Raw genomic sequence first — 18,330 nt, 5'->3', positions numbered from 1 at the left:
TAACGATATGGGCTGTTTTCTAGCTTCCTGATTCCCTTCCCTCCTCCCTTTGGTGCCTGCACCAGGCCCATTGACCTCAGTGGGAGCTGCAGGCGCACCAGTAGCAGAGTAGATTCACCCGATTTTTTTCCGTGCCAGGTGGCACCATTCATGTTAATTGACCCCCAAGTGTGAGGTCAAGACATGCTTGTTCCCCACGGAGCCTGTTGTGCACTCGCCCCGTGACCGAGGCTGGGTTTGAATGTGGAGGGAGCATTGCTGGACACCCCCATGAGTGTCCTGCAATTTAAATGGGGAATTGCTGATGACTGGATTGGCCTTGGGCGCACCCCCTCATGAAAGGGGCCTGTAGTGACACGTAACTGGTTGGGGAACTGGCTGGGGAACCCAAGCCTTGTTAGGGTGCCTATACCAGGAGTGGGGAACCTAAGACCTGGGGGCCAGATGCGGCCCCCGGCTTGCGTGGATCTAGCCCCCAAGCTCAGGCTCTCCCCCCCCCCCCAGCATTGGGGAGACAGTGCTGGTTCTCTACTCCCCCGCCCCCACCCTGTGGAGCAGGGGCACACAAAATCTACTAGCCTGGGCCCTCCTAAGACTCTGGTGTGTGAGGCGAATGTGGGGAGTGTCTTTCTTCTCTGTTGGGGGCCACGTCAGTGAGGATTTTTTTTTCTTCTCACTTGTCTGTGGCCCCCGACTGATTTTTCTGTGGGTCAGCAGCTCCTGACCCAAAAAACGGTTCTTCACCCCTAAACTACTTTTCATGCCAAGCAGCATCACAGGGAAGTGGCCTGAGAGCCGTATGCGGGGCCGCTGCTGAGCGCAAGATGGGGGAATCTTGTGGGACCGAGTCTTGCCTCTGCTCCCGAGAGCTGTGTCTGGGAAGGTGCCATCCCAATAGCGGGAGCTGAACCGAAGTGACTCTCTCTGCTCGGAGGGCTGAGCTCCGAGAAGCATCTAACCTCTCTGCCTTTCAGAATTAGAAGAATCTCCCTTAACTGTGAAGAGTGACATGGCGACTATTGTCAAGGTGATGCAGTTACCCGACTCAGGCCTGGAAATCCGGGACAGAATGTGGTTAAAGATCACCATCTCCAATGCAGTGATAGGTAAGCGGGTCCCCCCGACGGCTGCGTAGGTCAGACGGTGGCTTGTTAGGAACGGGCTTGGGGAGCTGCCTTTTCGAGCTGCGTTGACTCTCTGCCTCCCCCCTCTCCCTTGTGTATATTTGTGAAAGAATCTGGCTGTGCCGGGGAAGAACGAAAGGCTCAAGTGTGAACAGCGTGTGAGCCCGCACTGTGCAGACCTCCCTCCCTCATTGTCTCTCTGCACCTAAACCCGCACTGCTGCTCCCGCCCTGTGCCTCCCGCCTGGCTCTAGCAGCACATCTCAGTCCAGCCTCGCAGCGCCCCCTGCTGCTCCAAATCTGAATAGTCACACAGCCCCACTCTTCAACAGCACTGCTAAGAGACCCTGGGTGTGTTCATGCTGCACGCAAATGGACACTGAACTCTAGACCGGTGTGTCTCAACCAGGGCTACGAGCATCCTTAGGGGTACTCGGGAGACGTCTGGGGGGTACGTTAACACCACTGAAATTTGGAGAAAACTGAACTTGTTTTCAGTTTTACAGCGCTTTATTATTTTTGTACGTTTTACACCCAAAAATTTCATTGCCCAGCTACGATTAAGTTGTTTAAACAAATATGTTGGAATGGTAGAAAAAAAAGTGTGTGTCTGAAAGCTGTAGGTACTGGGGGGTACTTATAATTATTATTTTTTTGAAAAAGGGGTACTTTATAAAAAAAAAAAAAAGGTTGAGAAACGCTGCTCTAGACAACCTGAGTTCCTTTTGCTTGTGATCTAAATAAGACACGAGACTGCATGGAGTCTCCATCCATCCTGGCCCCTTATATTGGTTGAAAACCTGTCACTGTATAAATTCAACAACCCGTCACCCTATAAAAGGCCATCTCACTTTAGATTGTCTTAATTCCTTCTCATATGCAACAAATAAAAAAAAATTCCAGTATGATTTTTTTTTGAACATTTAAATGAATAGGTGCTCCACTCAGATGCAGGACTGTTCTTCACTTCCTGGCTTAAACTGGGGGTTAGTGCTGTTAGACGGCTGCTCCCTCCCTCCTACCCCAGAGGTGGATGCATTTCAGTGGCAGCCAAGTGATCTCCAGATGAAAGGGGCTTTGGAAGTAGGCTATTCTGAAGCTCTCTGAGGCAGGGCCTGACCTGCCTCTGCTTTTTAGATGATACCTAGCATAATGACGCTCTGTCCTGGTGGAGGCTGATAGGCATTACTACATTGCGATAATAGGACTTTGAAAATTGTCTTGCCGGCTCTCAGTGACATTGGGCTGTTTCTCCTCTCTCCGTTCCCCGCTCCCTGCGCAGGGGCAGATGTGGTCGACTGGCTGTACACGCACGTGGAGGGCTTCAAAGACAGACGAGAGGCTAGAAAATATGCCAGCAGCATGTTAAAACACGGCTACCTCAGGCACACTGTGAACAAAATCACCTTCTCGGAGCAGTGCTATTACGTCTTCGGGGACCTCTGCCGCAGTAAGTTCCTCACCCGTGAAGGGCAAAGCTGGGTGTGCTGGATGCCAGCGCCTCTGTTCTCTGCAGCCTCCCGTGGGAGTTCACAAGCAGAGATTTCCACACACACAAGCACCCTCTTCCCCCCACCCCACCAGTCATGTTATCATTAGTCTATTTTCCCCTAGGAGAAGCAGCTGGGTTATCTGGGGAGGAAGGATGGTTCAGTGAAATCAGACATTGGGCTGGGACTGGGGAAATCTGACTCTTGCCACGCGCCTTCATGTCCTCGGGCCTCAGTTCCTCATCTGTAAAATGGGGATAGTCTGACCCCGCTTTATGGGGATGTTGTGAGGGGCAACCTAGGCTAGTCAGTGGGATGCATAGGCTTCATCTCCGTGGCTCACAAGATTGTCGTAACCAAGACGGTCTCCTGGGATAGTTTTGCTGCACGTAGGTAATTTGCAGGAGGTGCCGATTGCACCATAGCAGCGCCTTGATTGGACACAGAGGGAACGCACACACCTCCCTACGTGTGCCCCGGCTTTATGTGCATGTCGCGTGAGTAACACCAGTAGGAGAAAAAAACAGTGTGGATGAAAACCAGCAGAATCTGACAAGCCTGTGCCTGGGAAACGATAAACAAAACGTCTCGTGGGCCACTCACGGAGCCCCAAAAGGCTGCATGTAGCCTTTGGACCGCAGGCTGCCCACCACGGTGCTGCGGGCTATGTCCGTACCCTCTGAAATCGAATAACAATTTCCCGCCCAGACACAAGTGTGATCAGCACAGGCATTCCATGTGAACGGGAATAGCCTGCCAGTGTTCTCCGCTGACCCCCCTCGCTCTGGAATTCATTCATCAGGTCATTTCAGGGCTCCCCCCCCGGGGCAATCGGTTAGCAGCCCTATTACGGTAATGGCTGTGCCCTCACAACAGGCCTCGGCGTTCTGGACAGGTCTCCCTTTTACAGGAGGGTGCTGAAGCACAGAGGGGACTGAAGCTACGTTGGCACTTGGCTCTCAGAGTGTGTAGACACGCCCGCTCTCAACAGGCAACGTGCTAAAAATAATAGGGTAGCCTCTGTAGCACAGGCAGCAGGAGTGGCAGTGCAGGCTAGATGCCCTGAGCACATTCCCCCGGGGCCCAGGCAGGTTTGTACTCGGGGCACCTGGCTCCTTGTTTTAGCACACTCGCTCGGTGAGACCTAGTGTGAGTGTGAACGTTCACCCTGGGAATCACACCCCTTGCAGCCTGGGGAGACAGTAGCCCAAACTCGCCAACCGTCTCTGTGAGTCCGAGGCAGAATCAGCCATTGAAACCTGATCTCCTGAGTCCCAGTCTAGTATCTTAAACACAAGGCCGCTCTTCCCTAGCTTGCCAGAGCCTGGCCTGGTTCACCTTGGGGTTCCGCCGCAGGGCCCATCTCCCCTGACATGAGAATGTCTTTGTGGGCAGCAGGGAGCGACAGGCACACGATACATTTGAGGAGTCGCATCAGGCCAGCCCAAGTGGCTTTGCGCACGCAGGCTTGAGACTATCCGTCCCTCCACATTCAATATTCATGCTGGCTTCACCCTGGGTGGCATTTTGATTGAACTGCTGAGGTAACATCTCGGGGAAAACCCACGAGCTGTCATTTATACAGGCTGGCAAGAGTCTGTGGTGACCAGGTGTGAGGGACAAGCACCGTCCTCACCTTTTCTCTCTCCCTCCAGATATGGCTGCTTTGAACCTTAACAACGGTTCTAGCGGCGCCTCGGATCAGGACACTCTCGCTCCCCTCCCGCATCCTGCTGCGCCGTGGCCGTTAGGTCAGGGGTATCCCTACCAGTACCCGCTCCCTCCGCCGTGCTTCCCGCCAGCATATCAGGACCCGGGCTTCAGCTACGGGAGTGGCAGCGCAGGTAGCCAGCAAAGTGAAGGTAAGCGTGTGAGCTGAGCATGTGCCGGCCTCCCTCTCGTTCGCCCTGGCCATTTGCTTGAGTGTCCCTAGGCCTGCCTGTGCGCCCCCCTTCCTGGTGGTTTTGTACGCGCCATGCATGGGGCTGGCTGCAAATGCCCTGAATCGAAACTCCCTTTGCGGACTTCAGGGAGTGGAGGGCCAGTTTTTGAGCCCCACGCTGGCAGTGCCTGTTGGAACATTGTGCTGGCACAATTAAACTACCCATGTGCTTAGCTAGAGCTCATCACACAGAGCAAGAACCGAGGCGGAGCTAGAGATTGGTCAGTCATGACCAATGCGGCGTAGGTATCCCGAAGCATCACCCAATCACACATAGCACTTCTAGATCCCCCATTTAATCCAGAGTGAATGACCCAGCCCTCACCCCAGGAAAAAGCTACATCCTTGCCTTTTCAGCAGTCAGCAAGCTGAGACCCTGAAAGGTGAGGGGCCTGATTTTCAGAGGGGAGTCGCAGATTTCAGTGGCTACGGAGTGCGCTTGACGGCCCTGACAATTGGACCGTTACAGATTTGCTTGAAGCCACCAGCCAGGACGGAGAGGGACAGCAGTGGGTTTAAAATTAAGTGCTCCCGGCTTCCACTTCTGTGCTGAGGGCCCAAGGACCGGCGCAAAAAGAGTGCCGTGCGGAGCAGCCAGTCAAATGGACTGCAGTCCCAAACCACCACGAAGCAGGGAGCACAATTGGTTTTGCTCTGTTGCTTGTTGCATGGGTTGCATAACTGTGCTGTCTCCTTCCAGCCTCAGGATCACCTCGCTGCTTCATTCTCCTGAGCAGAGTAAATCAAACTTGATTCTGTTTTCGGAGGGCAGCGCAGAAGCTACCGTTTCTTATGTTCACTGCTTCCACTGTGAATATCCATTTTGGAAACGCTGCCAGTAACCAAAAGGAAAGGCTCCAGAGGAGTCTCTAAGTAGAGCCCTGCAAAATCCATGGATATCCACGGCTGTCCGCATCCATAAAAATGATCCACAGGAATCCGTATCCACAAAAAGGATCTGGATGTCCGCAGATGATTTTTGCAGCTATGGATGCGCGTACAAATTGTATCTAGAACCCTGCAAATTTGTGTGGCTGTACATCCACAGATGTGAGCGCAGATATCCATGATCAGTTTTGCAGATGCAGATACCAATTTTGTATCCACTCAGGGCTTTGCCTCCAAGCTCAAATATGAATATAAACATCCAGTAGCTGGCCTGCAGCCCCTCCAGGCTTAACCCCACCTCTTTTGTTTTGCAAACCCATGCTGGAAATCCCATGAGAAAAAGTTACTTGTGAGATGTCCAGCACTTTGCCGTTCCAGCCTCTGCTGGAAACAAATGCGTGGGAAGGAAACCAAAAAAGTTCAGATCTTTAGAAAATATCCACATCAGGTTGCTCTGCCAATGTGAAGACACTGATTTTTGCTCAGGGGGTTCACCAGTCATGGTGAACATCAGGCTATTAGCTCTTTGCTGCTGAAGTAGGAAAGATGCCGTGTTTTGATCCATGCACCCTGGGCTCTCAGCTAGGAGAGCTTTGATAAAGGCGATGGGAGGGTTTCATTCTGAATGGTTCAACGCCTTTTTTTCCTTGTTCTTCTTTTGGAAACTACACTGTTGTGTTGTTTCTTGCTTTGTAACTGTGTTATTCCCTTGTTTTGTTCTGAGCAAGCATTAGACTGAAGGATTCAGAAAGGAATGGCTGACGCTAGGGGATTGGTAAGCTTCAAACGCCTCCATAATAATACCAGATTCATAGCATGATCATTTAGACTCCTGTGACCCAAATGTTGAGCTGTTTTTCCTCCCTTTATTTTATTTTTAATTTCCCAGAGGTGCTTTGCCTGTCCCAGCGCACCCGATTGTAATACCGTGGTGTTAGCAGAGGGAGCAGTCTGGCCGCAGAGCTTAGCTGTGCGACAGTGGGTGGGTATAACAGCGACAGGGGAATGGCACCCGAATCCCGCCCATCGACATGCTCGCTTGAAAATGGTGCCACTCGTCAGCCTTTGGACTTGTCTTCCTGGATCCTGCTTTATTAGGCCAATAAGCGGCTTCTGGGGATGTCTGCCACTGTTGTCCTGTTGTACTCCTGTGCGTGCCGCAGCTGTTGGGGGCGCTGGATCTAAGTCACGCTGAGCATTCACCAGTCTGAAAGCTGACAGGGCGGGGTGACAGCGTGGCTGACAGACTGGCCAGGCCCCTGGGCAAGGCGACGGGGAGGGGCTAGCTCTGTACGAGGGCCGGGGACATGGGCGTCTGGTCTTTAAGGCAAAGCAAGGCTGTGTCCAGCCAAAACTGAGCTGTGCTGGCCCCTCCCTGCCTCCAGCTGCCCCGTGGGGTTGCTGTGGAATGGCCAGTGTGGCACAGGCAGGTTCCAGGGCGGCTGGGAAGGCAGAACAGCAGGAACCTCCTCAGCAGCGCACATGGCAGTGGGGAGGCTCAGGACCGCGCTGCCTCCCTCCTGCTGCTACCCGCGCTGGGAGGCTTGGGCCGGTTCGGGCTGTGGCAGCCTCCCTCCTGCTGCTCCTGGAAGCAGGGGGGCTTGGGCGCGCCTGCTCGTCTCCTCCTCAGGGAGGGCGGGTGCACTCAGCGCACTGCTCCACTCCATAGTGTGGGCGGGGCCTCAGCAGAGGGGGTGGGGCTGAGGGTCTGCCTACCCCAGCCTCAGCTACACCGACCACCCATGGGCGGGGCTTGGGGCTAGCTTCTCCCAGGCAGCCTCAGTGCCACCCGGGGCTCTGGTGGTGATTTAATTAAGATCCAGGGCAGTTCTCCCCTCCCCTTCCCTCCCCCCATCTCCGGTCGCAGGCCTGGCAGCCCTGAGGTTGCAGCAATAGCGCAGCTCTTCAGAAAAAAGACGGTGGCTCTGGCAGGTTGGTAGAGGCTCCCAGATGGCAACGGAGCCATCCCAGGGTTGGAGTGGCCAGGCAGCGAGAGGGGGTCTGTTGAGAGCTGGAGAGTGAGTGGCCAGTCACGTGGTCGGCCCCTCGCTGGCCGTTTTCAGTGCAGCTGATGCTGCAGTTGGCTCTTCTCTCAAGAGGGGATAGTCACGGGTCCCTCTAAGCTTTTCCGCCCATGTGCGGAATGAAATTTTCTGTGTGCACCGTGGCACGGGGGGCTGGAACAATTTGTACAGTGGGGAGGCGAGGGGTGCGAACCAAACTGTAAAGCCTGTGTACAGTGGACACCACTTCAAGTCAAGGGTGCTGCAGCGTACCCCCCTCCCCACCCAGCACCCTTAGTCCCAGCACCTATGCTGAGGCAGGTACAATTGGGCCCCTCCAGTCGAAACAAAAACCTGGCTCCTGGCGCTCTGCTAATCCGCTGAGCGGCATTTGAAATAATCCCTCCCGAGCGGCCGCCCGCACGCCCAGCTTACAGGGACGGCTGGGGAGGGTCCGTTGGGATTTGCAGTGAGCCGTGTCGGAAGGGAGCTTGCCCTCCTGTTGCCTGCATCGTACTGTTCTGGGGAGGACGTAGATCTGAGTGAACAGGGGACTCGCTTCTCCAGAGCTGTCAGTCCCACTCCTCTCACCTGCATAGACTGAACATCCTGCCTGTGCAGATGGGGCAGTGAACCTAGGTTCTGGGGCCCTCGTGAATGGGGGTGACCCATGGCTTGGGGAGGCAACCCCCCCCCCCGCCCTGCCCACCAGAGCCCAGGCCTCATCTCCAATGTGGCTGCTCCTGGCCTCCCTCCCCGCCCTTGCAATGTGACTGCTGGCCCTCCCTGCCCCAGGTAGCACCCCCAGCCTGGAGCTCTGGAGAGCCGGCAGTCAGCACGGCCACGGCCGCAGCCTCCCCTGGCCCCAGAGAGCTGGCGGGCAGCACGGATGCAGCCTGCCCCAGCTCGGACGGCCTGGGGAGCTGGTCAGCAGGCATGATACAGGGCCCACACCCCTGACCAGGCAAGGCCCTCCCCTCAGCCGAGCCGCCAGCCCCAGTGCTGGATGGGCAGGGTGGTCCCAGCGCCAGGAGGACAGGTGGTGCAGCCCCTGACTTGCCTGCCTCACCCTCTGGCATCACAAGAGCAGGCTGGGGGAGTGTGTCTGGGGGACGCTAGTGGAGGAGGGGGAGGGCCAAGCAGGGCAGTTTGGGAAGGCCTTGCCCATGATACCCACCACCCATAGGGGCACGAACTCAACTCACACCTCACATAGACACCTTTCCATTGACTTACACTCCAGCTTTCATCTAAAAACACTTCGGGTAGAACCTCTCTAGTCCGGCACACTCTGGTACGGCAACATCCGTGGTCAGTTCGCTGGATGTCCACTTACCATGGGTGTGGCCACGTTTCCCGCAGTCCCATAAAGTTTGTTTACAGCCACCAGGCCTGGCTCTGTGTTCGGTGCTGTTATTTAGCTCTAATGTAGCCCAGCAAGCAGCAGAAGGGCTGGTGATGCTGCTAGACAATCTTAACCTCTTGTGGTTTGACTAATTCTCTGGTTCCGCACCGGTCAGGCCCCGAGGATGCCGGACTAGAGAGCTTCAACCTGTACTGCAGAGTCAGCATCTCCGCCCAGCGTAGAACTAGGTGTTGGTTCATGGGAGGAGAACGGCAAGGGCCAGGTTTCTGACCGAGCTCTCCATCCATGGTAATTCTGCCTTGGAAACTGGTGCCATTGTCCTAGCAGGGAAAGGAGATGTCTCTAGTGCTCAAAGGGTTGCCACAATGTGGGGATCTTCTGCGGGGAACAAGCCTTCCTGCTGCACTGGAATTTCTTCTTGAGTTTGCAAAGCAGTTGCCAGAGCCCTGCAGAAAGATTTGTATTGTGGGTGCTGCTGTTTGGGTGGTGATGGGCAGAGCACCGTTCACTCGGGGATGAACTATAGTCCGTGTCCTGTAACAACTCCCTTGTCTGTGTCCCTCTGGCCTCGATCCTGCCTGGACGGAGGGCAGGAAGAGTCAGCCTGTTAATTCCCAGTGATGCTCTGATGCATGTTTCTATTGGCTCGTTCAGAGATGGCTGATTATGAAACTCCGCATTTATGTAGCGCTTTGTTTTCAGAGGGCTTCGCTGACCAATCCTTACAACATCCCTTAGAAGGAGTGCTGTAAAAACGATCCCCTATATTCATGGATGGGGAAACTGAAGCCCAGAGCAGATAAATGTCTTGCCTACAGCAAATGGGGGTTGGTGGGGAGCAGGAGTAGAATTCACTCGTTGCAGGCTCCTAGTCTTGGGTTTAAAACTCCTAGTCCACACTGCATCTTGGGTATGCCACGTTCTAGTGTGGTCCTCATCCCTTCCTGCGTTCTGCGGGAGACATTGAGCTCTCTACCCACGCCAGGGCAGCTTGGTTTTCAGTCCCCCATCTCTTTGGTTTTACCTTTCTCGATTTTCCATTATAATCTCATCAGCAGAGGGAGGGCTGTGACTAGCAATGGGGGTGCCTGTGGTTCCCTTCCCGTGGCAAGCACCATCAACGCTGTGATGACTTGAGTGGAGCTGCAAACACTTGTTCCAGTTGAAAATCGGGCTTGTTAATGAGGTTGTGGCATTTGTATGTGCATGGAACCTCTAATGGAGGGCTTTGGTTTAAGTGGCACCGTTCATTCCTTGTTGAGTGATGGCTTGGAAAGTTAAGGTTTAGAGAGAAAAAAAAAAGGAGAGGGTGAGATTTAATGCAGAAATATCTACCTAAGCCTGTGCTCTTCTTTATGAGACCTAACCAGCTGCTGCAGCTGTTCACATAGGGCCTGACTCAAACCCCAGTGAAGTCAATAGCTCACACTCCTGTACTATGCTACTTGCTCATACCTACTTCACACATACAGAATGGGAAGCAACTGTCTAGGAAGGAGTACTGCAGAAAGGGATCCAGGGGTCATAGAGGTCCACAAGCTAAATATGAGTCAACAATGTGACATTGTTGCAAAAAAAGCCAGCATGATTCTAGGATGCATTAACAAGTGTGTTGTGAGCAAGACAGAAGAAGTCATTCTTCCACTCTACTCTGCAGCGATTAGACCTCAGTTGGAGTATCGTGTCCAGTTCTGGACACCGCATTTCAAGAAAGATGTGGACAAATTGGAGAGGGTCCAGAGAAGAGTAACAAAGATGATTAAAGGTCTAGAAAGCATGAGCTCTGAGGGAAGACTGAAAGAATTGGGCTTGTTTAGTTTGGAAAAGAGAAGACTGAGAAGGAACATGATGGCAGTTTTTAAGTATCTAAAAGGGTGTTACAAGGAGGAAGGAGAAAAATTGTTCTCCTTGGCCTCTGAAGCAATGGGCTTAAATTGAAGCAAGGGAGGTTGAGGTTGGACATTAGGAAAATCTTCCTAATTGTCAGGCTGGTTAAACACTGGAATAAATTGCCTAGGGAGACTGTGGAATCTCCATCATTGGAGGTTAGACAGACACCTATCAGGGATGATCTAGATTATGCTTGGTCCTGCCATGAGGGCAAGGGACTGGACTCGATGACCTGTCAAGGTCCCTTCCAGTTCGTGTACTCTGTGATACCTGACAGGTATTTTTTTACCGCCTCTGTTGGGAACATCTTCTAGACTTGGCATTTGCATAATCCACAGTCCGCGACGTGTAACAACTCTACATGCTGGCTTTTCAAGGTCACAACTAACAGTGGGTTTTGTTGGAATCTGCATTTGGGTCAGGCCCTATTGCGGGGGTGGGCAATAATTTTGGCTGTTCAAACTGGCTGGTGGTTCCCTCTAGGCGCCACACACCCCTGGCGAGGGGAGGGAGCCGCCAGCCACTTTGAACTGTGAATGACTTTGCGTACTCCCCCACCCCCAGGTCACAATTGGCCTTAGGGGCAGGGCAGCCGCAGGCTGGATCAAATGGGTTGGTGGGCCGGATGCAGCCCGCAGGCCACCCCTTCCCTAATGCCATTGAAGTCAACAGAAGGACGTCCTTTGACTTCAGTGGGTTTTGGATCAGGTCCAGAATTTAAATCTGCTGACTGATGCAGGAAAGACCAGATGAGATTTGTTTTGAAGAAGAGGTTTCATGGCGCGATAACCCATTCCTGTGCCGGCATTTCTGGCATCCGCACTTGGAATCAGTTATACCATGAGAAGGAACCTGTGTTGTGTTTCAAAATAAAACCCTCCCCAGCCCTCTATTTCCTCCCCTTTCTGTCTTTTCCCTCACTGTGGACCAGTGTCTGGCCAGAGGGGAGGCCAGGAAGCCGAGGGGCTGAGGTGGTTGTTCTAAGCTAGCCAGTGCTTTCACCGCACTGGCTCCGGAGGGAGGGTTCCAGATATACCCTTGCATGCCACAGCTTCCTCAGCTTTGTTCTAGCGGCTTTCGCTGCCAAATCCTGTCGCCATCCATAGCCTGTTGTGCTTAATGCGGGCCGGAGTTGGTCATTGTCCCTGTTGCCATGGTGGGTCGGGCGCTGTTGGGTTGATGAAGGAGGAGGGGAGGAGGCGTGACTGGCTAACCTGGCCATTCTGTTCCTGTCGCTTGCCGTCCGCAGGAAGCAAGAGCAGCGGCTCTAACCGGAGCAACAGTGAGAACAGCCGGAGGGCTCTCGGCAGGGAGAAGGAACGCAAGTCAACTGGAAGCGGCAGCGAGTCCGACCACACCGCCCGCAGCGGGGGCGGGGCCAGTGTCGTGCGCCGCGAACGGCCCACCAGCCAGCTCAGCCACCGGAGTCACGTCTCTGCCACCCACAGCGAGAGAAGCCACCACAGCCCCCATTCGCACGGGCCTCCGGGGGTCCCGCCCCTCTACAACCTGCCAAAGCTAGGCTCCAAAGTCTACGGGACGAGCGGACCTCCCGGTGGACCGCCTGTGAGAGAACTGAGCTCCATTCCTCCAGAGCTGACAGGGAGCCGGCAGTCCTTCCAGAAGGCGATGGGCAACCCTTGCGAATTCTTTGTTGACATCATGTGAGAGGAAGTGCCTTCAGACTCTGTTTGGGGGGAGGGGCTTGTTTTCATTGATGCTGGGGTTCGGGTTATTTGCGGGCGGGGTTCATTGCTGAACACTTTAAGAAAGCTTTGGCTGTATTGCATGTAACACCTTCCTGAATCTCAGTCGTGTGTTGCAAAAATCAAAACAAAAATCACCTGGGATAGTTAAATTTCAGCAAATCAATGGAATCTTTTCTTTCCTCTTTTTTCTCCCCTTGTTTTTTAAATGTGATTGACTGGTGTGTATTCACAGCCTAACGAGCTGTGGCACCTACTTTCAGTGCAATTTGTGTGTCTTCTTGGCTGATTTGAGACAATTATTTCATATGACTTATTATTAGCACCTTTTATTTCTCTCCCTCTGTCTTACCAGAAACACTGGCTCCTATGGTTGATTTCCCGAATACGTGTAAAGTATATAGCAAAAAACCAACACCGACGGCCATGACGCCTGGAAGTGTGTGGGAAATAAGCAAAAGGGGCGGGCACAGAGCGAAATTTCCAGCAGTAGGCACAAATCTGAATGGATCTAGAGCCGCACCTTCCTCTGCTGAGGGAAGAATAGAATTGTCTTTCATTTTGGCATCATCCTATGGCAGGTGTGGCCCCCCTGATGTTCATTTTTGTGTGGTCATAACATGCACCTTAATTGCTGTTGTAAAGGTTGTTCTTGCAGCATTGGGACGTTGCTGCTATCTGGTTATGCAAGGCACAAATGCTGCTTTTCCCCATGAAGGTGGGGATATTCCATCCTATTTCCTTCCCACGTCAGTGGCTTTGCTGGTAACTGTGGCGACTCCTTCTCCTCTTGGTTGCTGAGTAAGGTCTTCCTAGCCGTGCACCTCCCAGCTTCACCTCTGCAGTGAGTCGGGCTCCTGGGGCTGGCCTTTTGCAGCAGCAGAGTCACCAAATGGACATGTTCTAAAGCAGGGGTGGGCAATCATTTTTGAAAGGGGAGGGGCCCTTGGGCGGAAGGGGTGGGGCCTCAGGAGGAAGGGGCGGAGCCCTTAAATAGCAGGAATTGAAAGGGCTTGCACCTCCCCCTGTGGCTCCCAAGCAACACGTTAGCGGGGGGCGAGAGCTGCGAGCCCTTTCAACTCCTATTATTTACAGGGCTCGCGCCTTAGCAGCCCCAGGGAAGGCATGAGCCCTTGGAATAGAAGCAGTTGAAAGGGCCCGCACATCCCCGGCTCCCAGGCAATGTGTGGGGGCGGGGCCAGGAGCTGCTACGCAGACCAGATAAGAGCTGAGCGAGTTGGATCAGGCCGGCTGACAGGCTCTTGCCCAGCCCTGTTCTAACGGCAGACAGGGCTAGGGGCTAGTAAAGGTGGAAAGGATTTCAGCCCTTCAGTTAAAATCCACTTTCATTAGCCAGCCCTTCCTGATGGATCTGAGGATAGGGACTTAAATCACACTTCAGAGTATATAATTTTTTCCCCCGGTATGATGGACCACACCTCCTGCTAGGTCTCTTGCATTGATGACTTCCGTGCCTAGCAGACATGCAGAAGACCAGGTGGATAGCTGCTGTGATCCTTGTAGTCCTGCAGCAGCGCTGACTTTTCGGCAGTCTGTTATCGTAGGCTGTGGCCACAGGCGGCTGCCACGGCTTTTTCTTTCACTTTCCTTAGCGGAATTAGAAAAAGGCGAATGGTGAAACTGGCAAAAGTCACCAAATGGCTTTGGATCATAGGGCCCCTTTTCAAAAGCGACTCAGGTGCAGAGCAGCCAGTGGGCCTTAGGGCGCGTCTAAATGAACCGTTTGTGTCCAGCAAAGGGGTATCAAGCTGCAGCACGTCACATGCCAACTGTGCATGTGGATTCTGCTGTTGCACCACTGCGGGTTCCCTAGGGTGCAGTGGCTTACAGCTGTTTGAAACAGCCATTCAGTTCATGCTAGACAGCGCTTAGTGCACAGTGGCAGGTCCACATGTGTAGCTAGGGCCTATCGACGCAAGGAAACTCTTTTGCAATAACTTAACTCGATTTAATAACTCCCAAAATAAAATTGAAATAGCGTGTCCCCACTATGGGGAAGTCTCCATGGAGGCTCCATTAATGTGGATGTGCTACCTCAGCTTAGAGCCCCAGGAAGCACTGTGGAGTAATTAGTTCAATGACTCTGGGGAGTCGCTATTTCGAAATAGCGACACTGGAGTGTCCACGCTACTGCTATTTTGAATTAACTGTTTCAGAATTACCGTTATTCCCTGAGAAAATCAGGAGTGCAGAGTATGAAATAACGGGGTTGGTGGTGTGCACGCTCCTCTTATAAATTCCACCAATGGTGCATCTACTGCAGGGCTTAACTCAAAATAAGCGATGTAAATTGAGCTACGTCAGTTGCGTAGCTTATTTTGAAATTGGGAGTGTCTACCCAGCACGTATTTCTAAACAGAGCACTCTTCCTCCGACTTCCTTTACTCCTTGTACAATGAGGGTTACAGGAGTCGGGGTAAGAAATCCTCCAGCTTGACGCTATTTGAAATAACTGCCTGCTGTGTAGACACGGACCAAGTTGTTTCGGAATAGCACTAGTTATTTCAAAATAGTGTTGCAGTGTAGACGTATCCAATGGGGGGTTATTTCAAAATAACTAGCTAGTGTAGAACAGGGTTTAGTTTGCAATAGATTTACACTCAAGACTGACACCTTCCAGTTCCTCATTTAAGCCCCTCAATGCCCGTTCCCTTTTGCCTAAATCACCCATTTATAGCCATCACCCAGTGGTGTTTCTGGAAGCATCACTCCCATTGTTACTCGTCTGGAATCTGAGCCTATACTGGCTAATGGGCAAAGTTGCCAGTGACCAATAGACAATGACATGATCCTTTTAGATGTTCAGCTGCAGTCTTAATCATTTTGTATCTAGGCCTGGCACAGACACTAATCACATGCTAATTCCATTTTTAAAAATCAAACTGGACAGCAATCAAGAAATCAGACTAAATATCCCTTCCTTTTGCTGCATCTCAAGGAGGCACTGTTTAAAAAAAAGTTTATGACTTGACTGACAATCTCTGATGGTTCTGCTTTTAAACCAGCTTGTTACATTTCTCCTCACTTACGTATTTCTTTTTTTGAATCACATTTTCTCTTAAAGCAAAAGTTACGGGATCAGGGGGAAAGACTATACAGGTTGAATCTCTCTAGTCCGACATGATTTTAGTTACCTGGATGTCTACTTATTATGGGTGTGTCCAAGTTTCCCGCGGTCCCATAAAGTTTGTTTACAGCCACCAGCCCTGGCTCTCAGTGTTCTGTGCTGCTATTTAGCTCTAATTTACCCCTAACAGTCTTCAAAGAGTCCATCATCTGAAGAAGTGGGTTGTGCCCACGAAAGCTCATGTCATCATCTACATGTTTTGTTAGTCTTTAAGGTGCAGCAAGACTATTAGTTGTTTTTTAAGTTTTTTCAGTTACAGGCTAACTCGGCTACCCCTCTAAAGCTTCTAAGAGCCCGGTAAGCCTTTGAAATGTTGGTAACACTGCTAGACAATATTGACCTCCCATGGTTCGGCAAATTCTCTGGTTTGGCACTGGTCAGGTCCCGAGGGTGCCTGACTAGAGAGGTTCAACCTGTGGTATTAATCTGGTGGAGCACACAGAAAGGGGCGTGGTTTCAGGTTGGGTGCCTGAAGTATTTTATTCCCTTGTACGTCTTTTCAGCAGTTGCAGTTAAACACTTGCTGTATTTTTTTTTCTTTTTGTTGTTGTTGTGGTAAGTGCTATTGGCAGAAAAACTGCTCTGTGTCGTGTTGCCCTTTGCTGCTGTGTTGCAATGATTGTGTTACGTATTTCCGTGTGCATGGGGGCGCTGGGGTCAGACTGACCCTGTCCGTGCTGTAGGTGTGTGAAGGAGCTCATCTGCTGAAGGAAGCAGGCTGCCAAGTCTGGCTTTCACTGTGGGTTGGAAATTAACCTGGTTCTGTCCAAACTGGCTTCAGCTGAGATCAGGCACCCAGTTCAGGCAAAACAGAGCCTGCTCTGTGTTTGAAGGCAGGTTATGAAACAGTGAACAGCATTTAGCATTTCCTGCTCTCTGAAGCGCCCTCAGAGAATCTAAGTGCACATTCTGTTAACAGTGCAATACATCGTGGTCACGCTATAATACATAGGCCCCGATTCCTTTCTCCCTTTACCTGGTAGAACACAGAGTAACACCACAGAAGTCTGTGCAGATGCCCTGTTGGGTGAATGGGGAAGCACGTGAGGAACATCGGTCACTTCTTTGCAAGTGAATGGAGGGCGATCTCCAAAATCCTGCTGATGCCTTTCAATATGCCCGAGTTCACATTTGCAATATGGGTACATCTGGGCCTCATTTTGCAGGCATCGCCTGCCTGATGACCTGCTTTCCCCTGAGAGACGTGTTCTTGATATCAGGGAGGCAGTTGTAAATTCCACTTCAAGATCCGACCCTTCAAGAACCTGTAGTTTCTCAGCAGAGCCCAGGTTAGTTTGCTCCTCTTAAGGTCGAGAAGCTGGCAGAGGTCTGGCGGTAGAATATATCTTGACCTGTCCTCCTCCTGCTGCCATGCAAAAGTAATGAGCTTGCCATGAATATGCACTTGAAGGGTGATGCTGAAGGTGACAAATAACAAGCCGACATTATAACAGGAGCCTTAAATAGTATTTGAATTCTAGGAGAAAGAGTGAGGGAAGAACGAACGTAACCTGCCTGTGCTCTGCAGCTGGACTTGCACTACTATTATTTATTCAGCGACTAATAAGGACAAGCAGGTGTGTTTTGTGGATTAGAGGTAATGTATGTGGTTATGGTTTTGGGGTGATGTCTCCTACCGGAATGGCAGGGTAATGCACCCACCTAATGTATTAACCCGGCTCTCCAAGGAGTAAGATTTTGGTGAATGGTTTGAGTGTCTTCAAGGCAGGGCTGTTGTCTTAGATCTCCTGTTAACACATTTGCTTTTCAGAGGTAATAGTCCCTAGCCACTTTATCTAAAGGTGTATTGGATGGCAAACAATGCACAGGCGCTGACTTCTGATGTTTCTGTTGTTTTTTGGTCAAATTGACAGTCCCACCTAAAGGCTGACAGCTGATGAGACGATGTAATTGTTTTTTGTTTTGCATTTAACTGGATTGTAATAAGATTGACTTTTAAAAAAATGAATTCTAATCAGTGATTAGAAATACATGTAAAGAATTTATGTACAGTGGGGGGGGGGGGCGTTAAATGATTTTAAATAATGAAAACCCAGACTATCACCTATCCTAGAATTGGTTCTACTCCGAGAGTAACCTTTTACTAGCATGGACTGCACTGTTCCTGGTAAATGTCTATTGCCTAATTGAATTCTTTTTTGTAGATATTGTATTAAAACCCAAGTGTCTGTATAGTTAATATATAGCTGCTTATGTGTAAATGCTATTTTAAACACAAAAAAAAGCTTTTAATTTTATGTGACAACTGCATCCAGTGTCTTCCCTCTATTGACAAGGAGGCTTTGCACTTTTACAGCTCTTGCCAGCCTGGGCTCTCAAAGCATACACTGTGTCTCTCAGCTTCTCCCCCCCAGCCCTTGAGGGAGGTAAGTGTTCAGTCCAGATGGTAGGGACATGTGGTCTGGAGGTTAGGGATGTAACAGTGTAACAGTTTAAATGGTTAACCAATAAGCATGAGCTTATCAGTTACCGAAACGGTTACATGATGATGTCCGGCCCCATTCCTACAGAGCCAGCTGCCACCCCGCCCTGCTGGCTCTGTATCTATTACAAAGGAAAAACAGAATTTCAGTTTAAGACCCAGTTTTTGAGCCTCTCTGACATCTATACAGATAGCAAGACCAGCCTGAGAATTGACAAGAAAGATCAGCCTGACAATGCGTCAGAGGCAAGGGGCAGGAACCAGATTCCTGGGAGCTGGGTCAGCAGGTGGGAGCCAGTATGCTCCAGGAGCTGGCTTAAAAGCTGGCTTC

The 18,330-nt window shown here is 51.4% G+C and overlaps 1 protein-coding gene across 3 annotated transcripts in view; it reads left to right on the top strand.

The window, feature by feature from the left end:
• Positions 1–17,612, top strand: part of DVL1 (dishevelled segment polarity protein 1) — a 224,459-nt gene extending 206,847 nt beyond the window's left edge. For all 3 annotated transcript variants that reach the window (XM_075906879.1, XM_075906880.1, XM_075906882.1), the window contains 4 exons: positions 975–1,106; positions 2,406–2,573; positions 4,269–4,475; positions 11,952–17,612. In XM_075906879.1, the coding sequence (XP_075762994.1) occupies positions 975–1,106; positions 2,406–2,573; positions 4,269–4,475; positions 11,952–12,370 (926 nt within the window). In that variant the 3' untranslated portion in view covers positions 12,371–17,612. The remainder of the gene's footprint in view (positions 1–974; positions 1,107–2,405; positions 2,574–4,268; positions 4,476–11,951) is intronic.
• Positions 17,613–18,330: the final 718 nt, after the last annotated feature.

This window comes from Pelodiscus sinensis, chromosome 23, assembly GCF_049634645.1.
Source record: "Pelodiscus sinensis isolate JC-2024 chromosome 23, ASM4963464v1, whole genome shotgun sequence".
Taxonomy (NCBI): domain Eukaryota; kingdom Metazoa; phylum Chordata; order Testudines; family Trionychidae; genus Pelodiscus; species Pelodiscus sinensis.
This window is presented reverse-complemented; position numbering and strand designations above follow the sequence as displayed.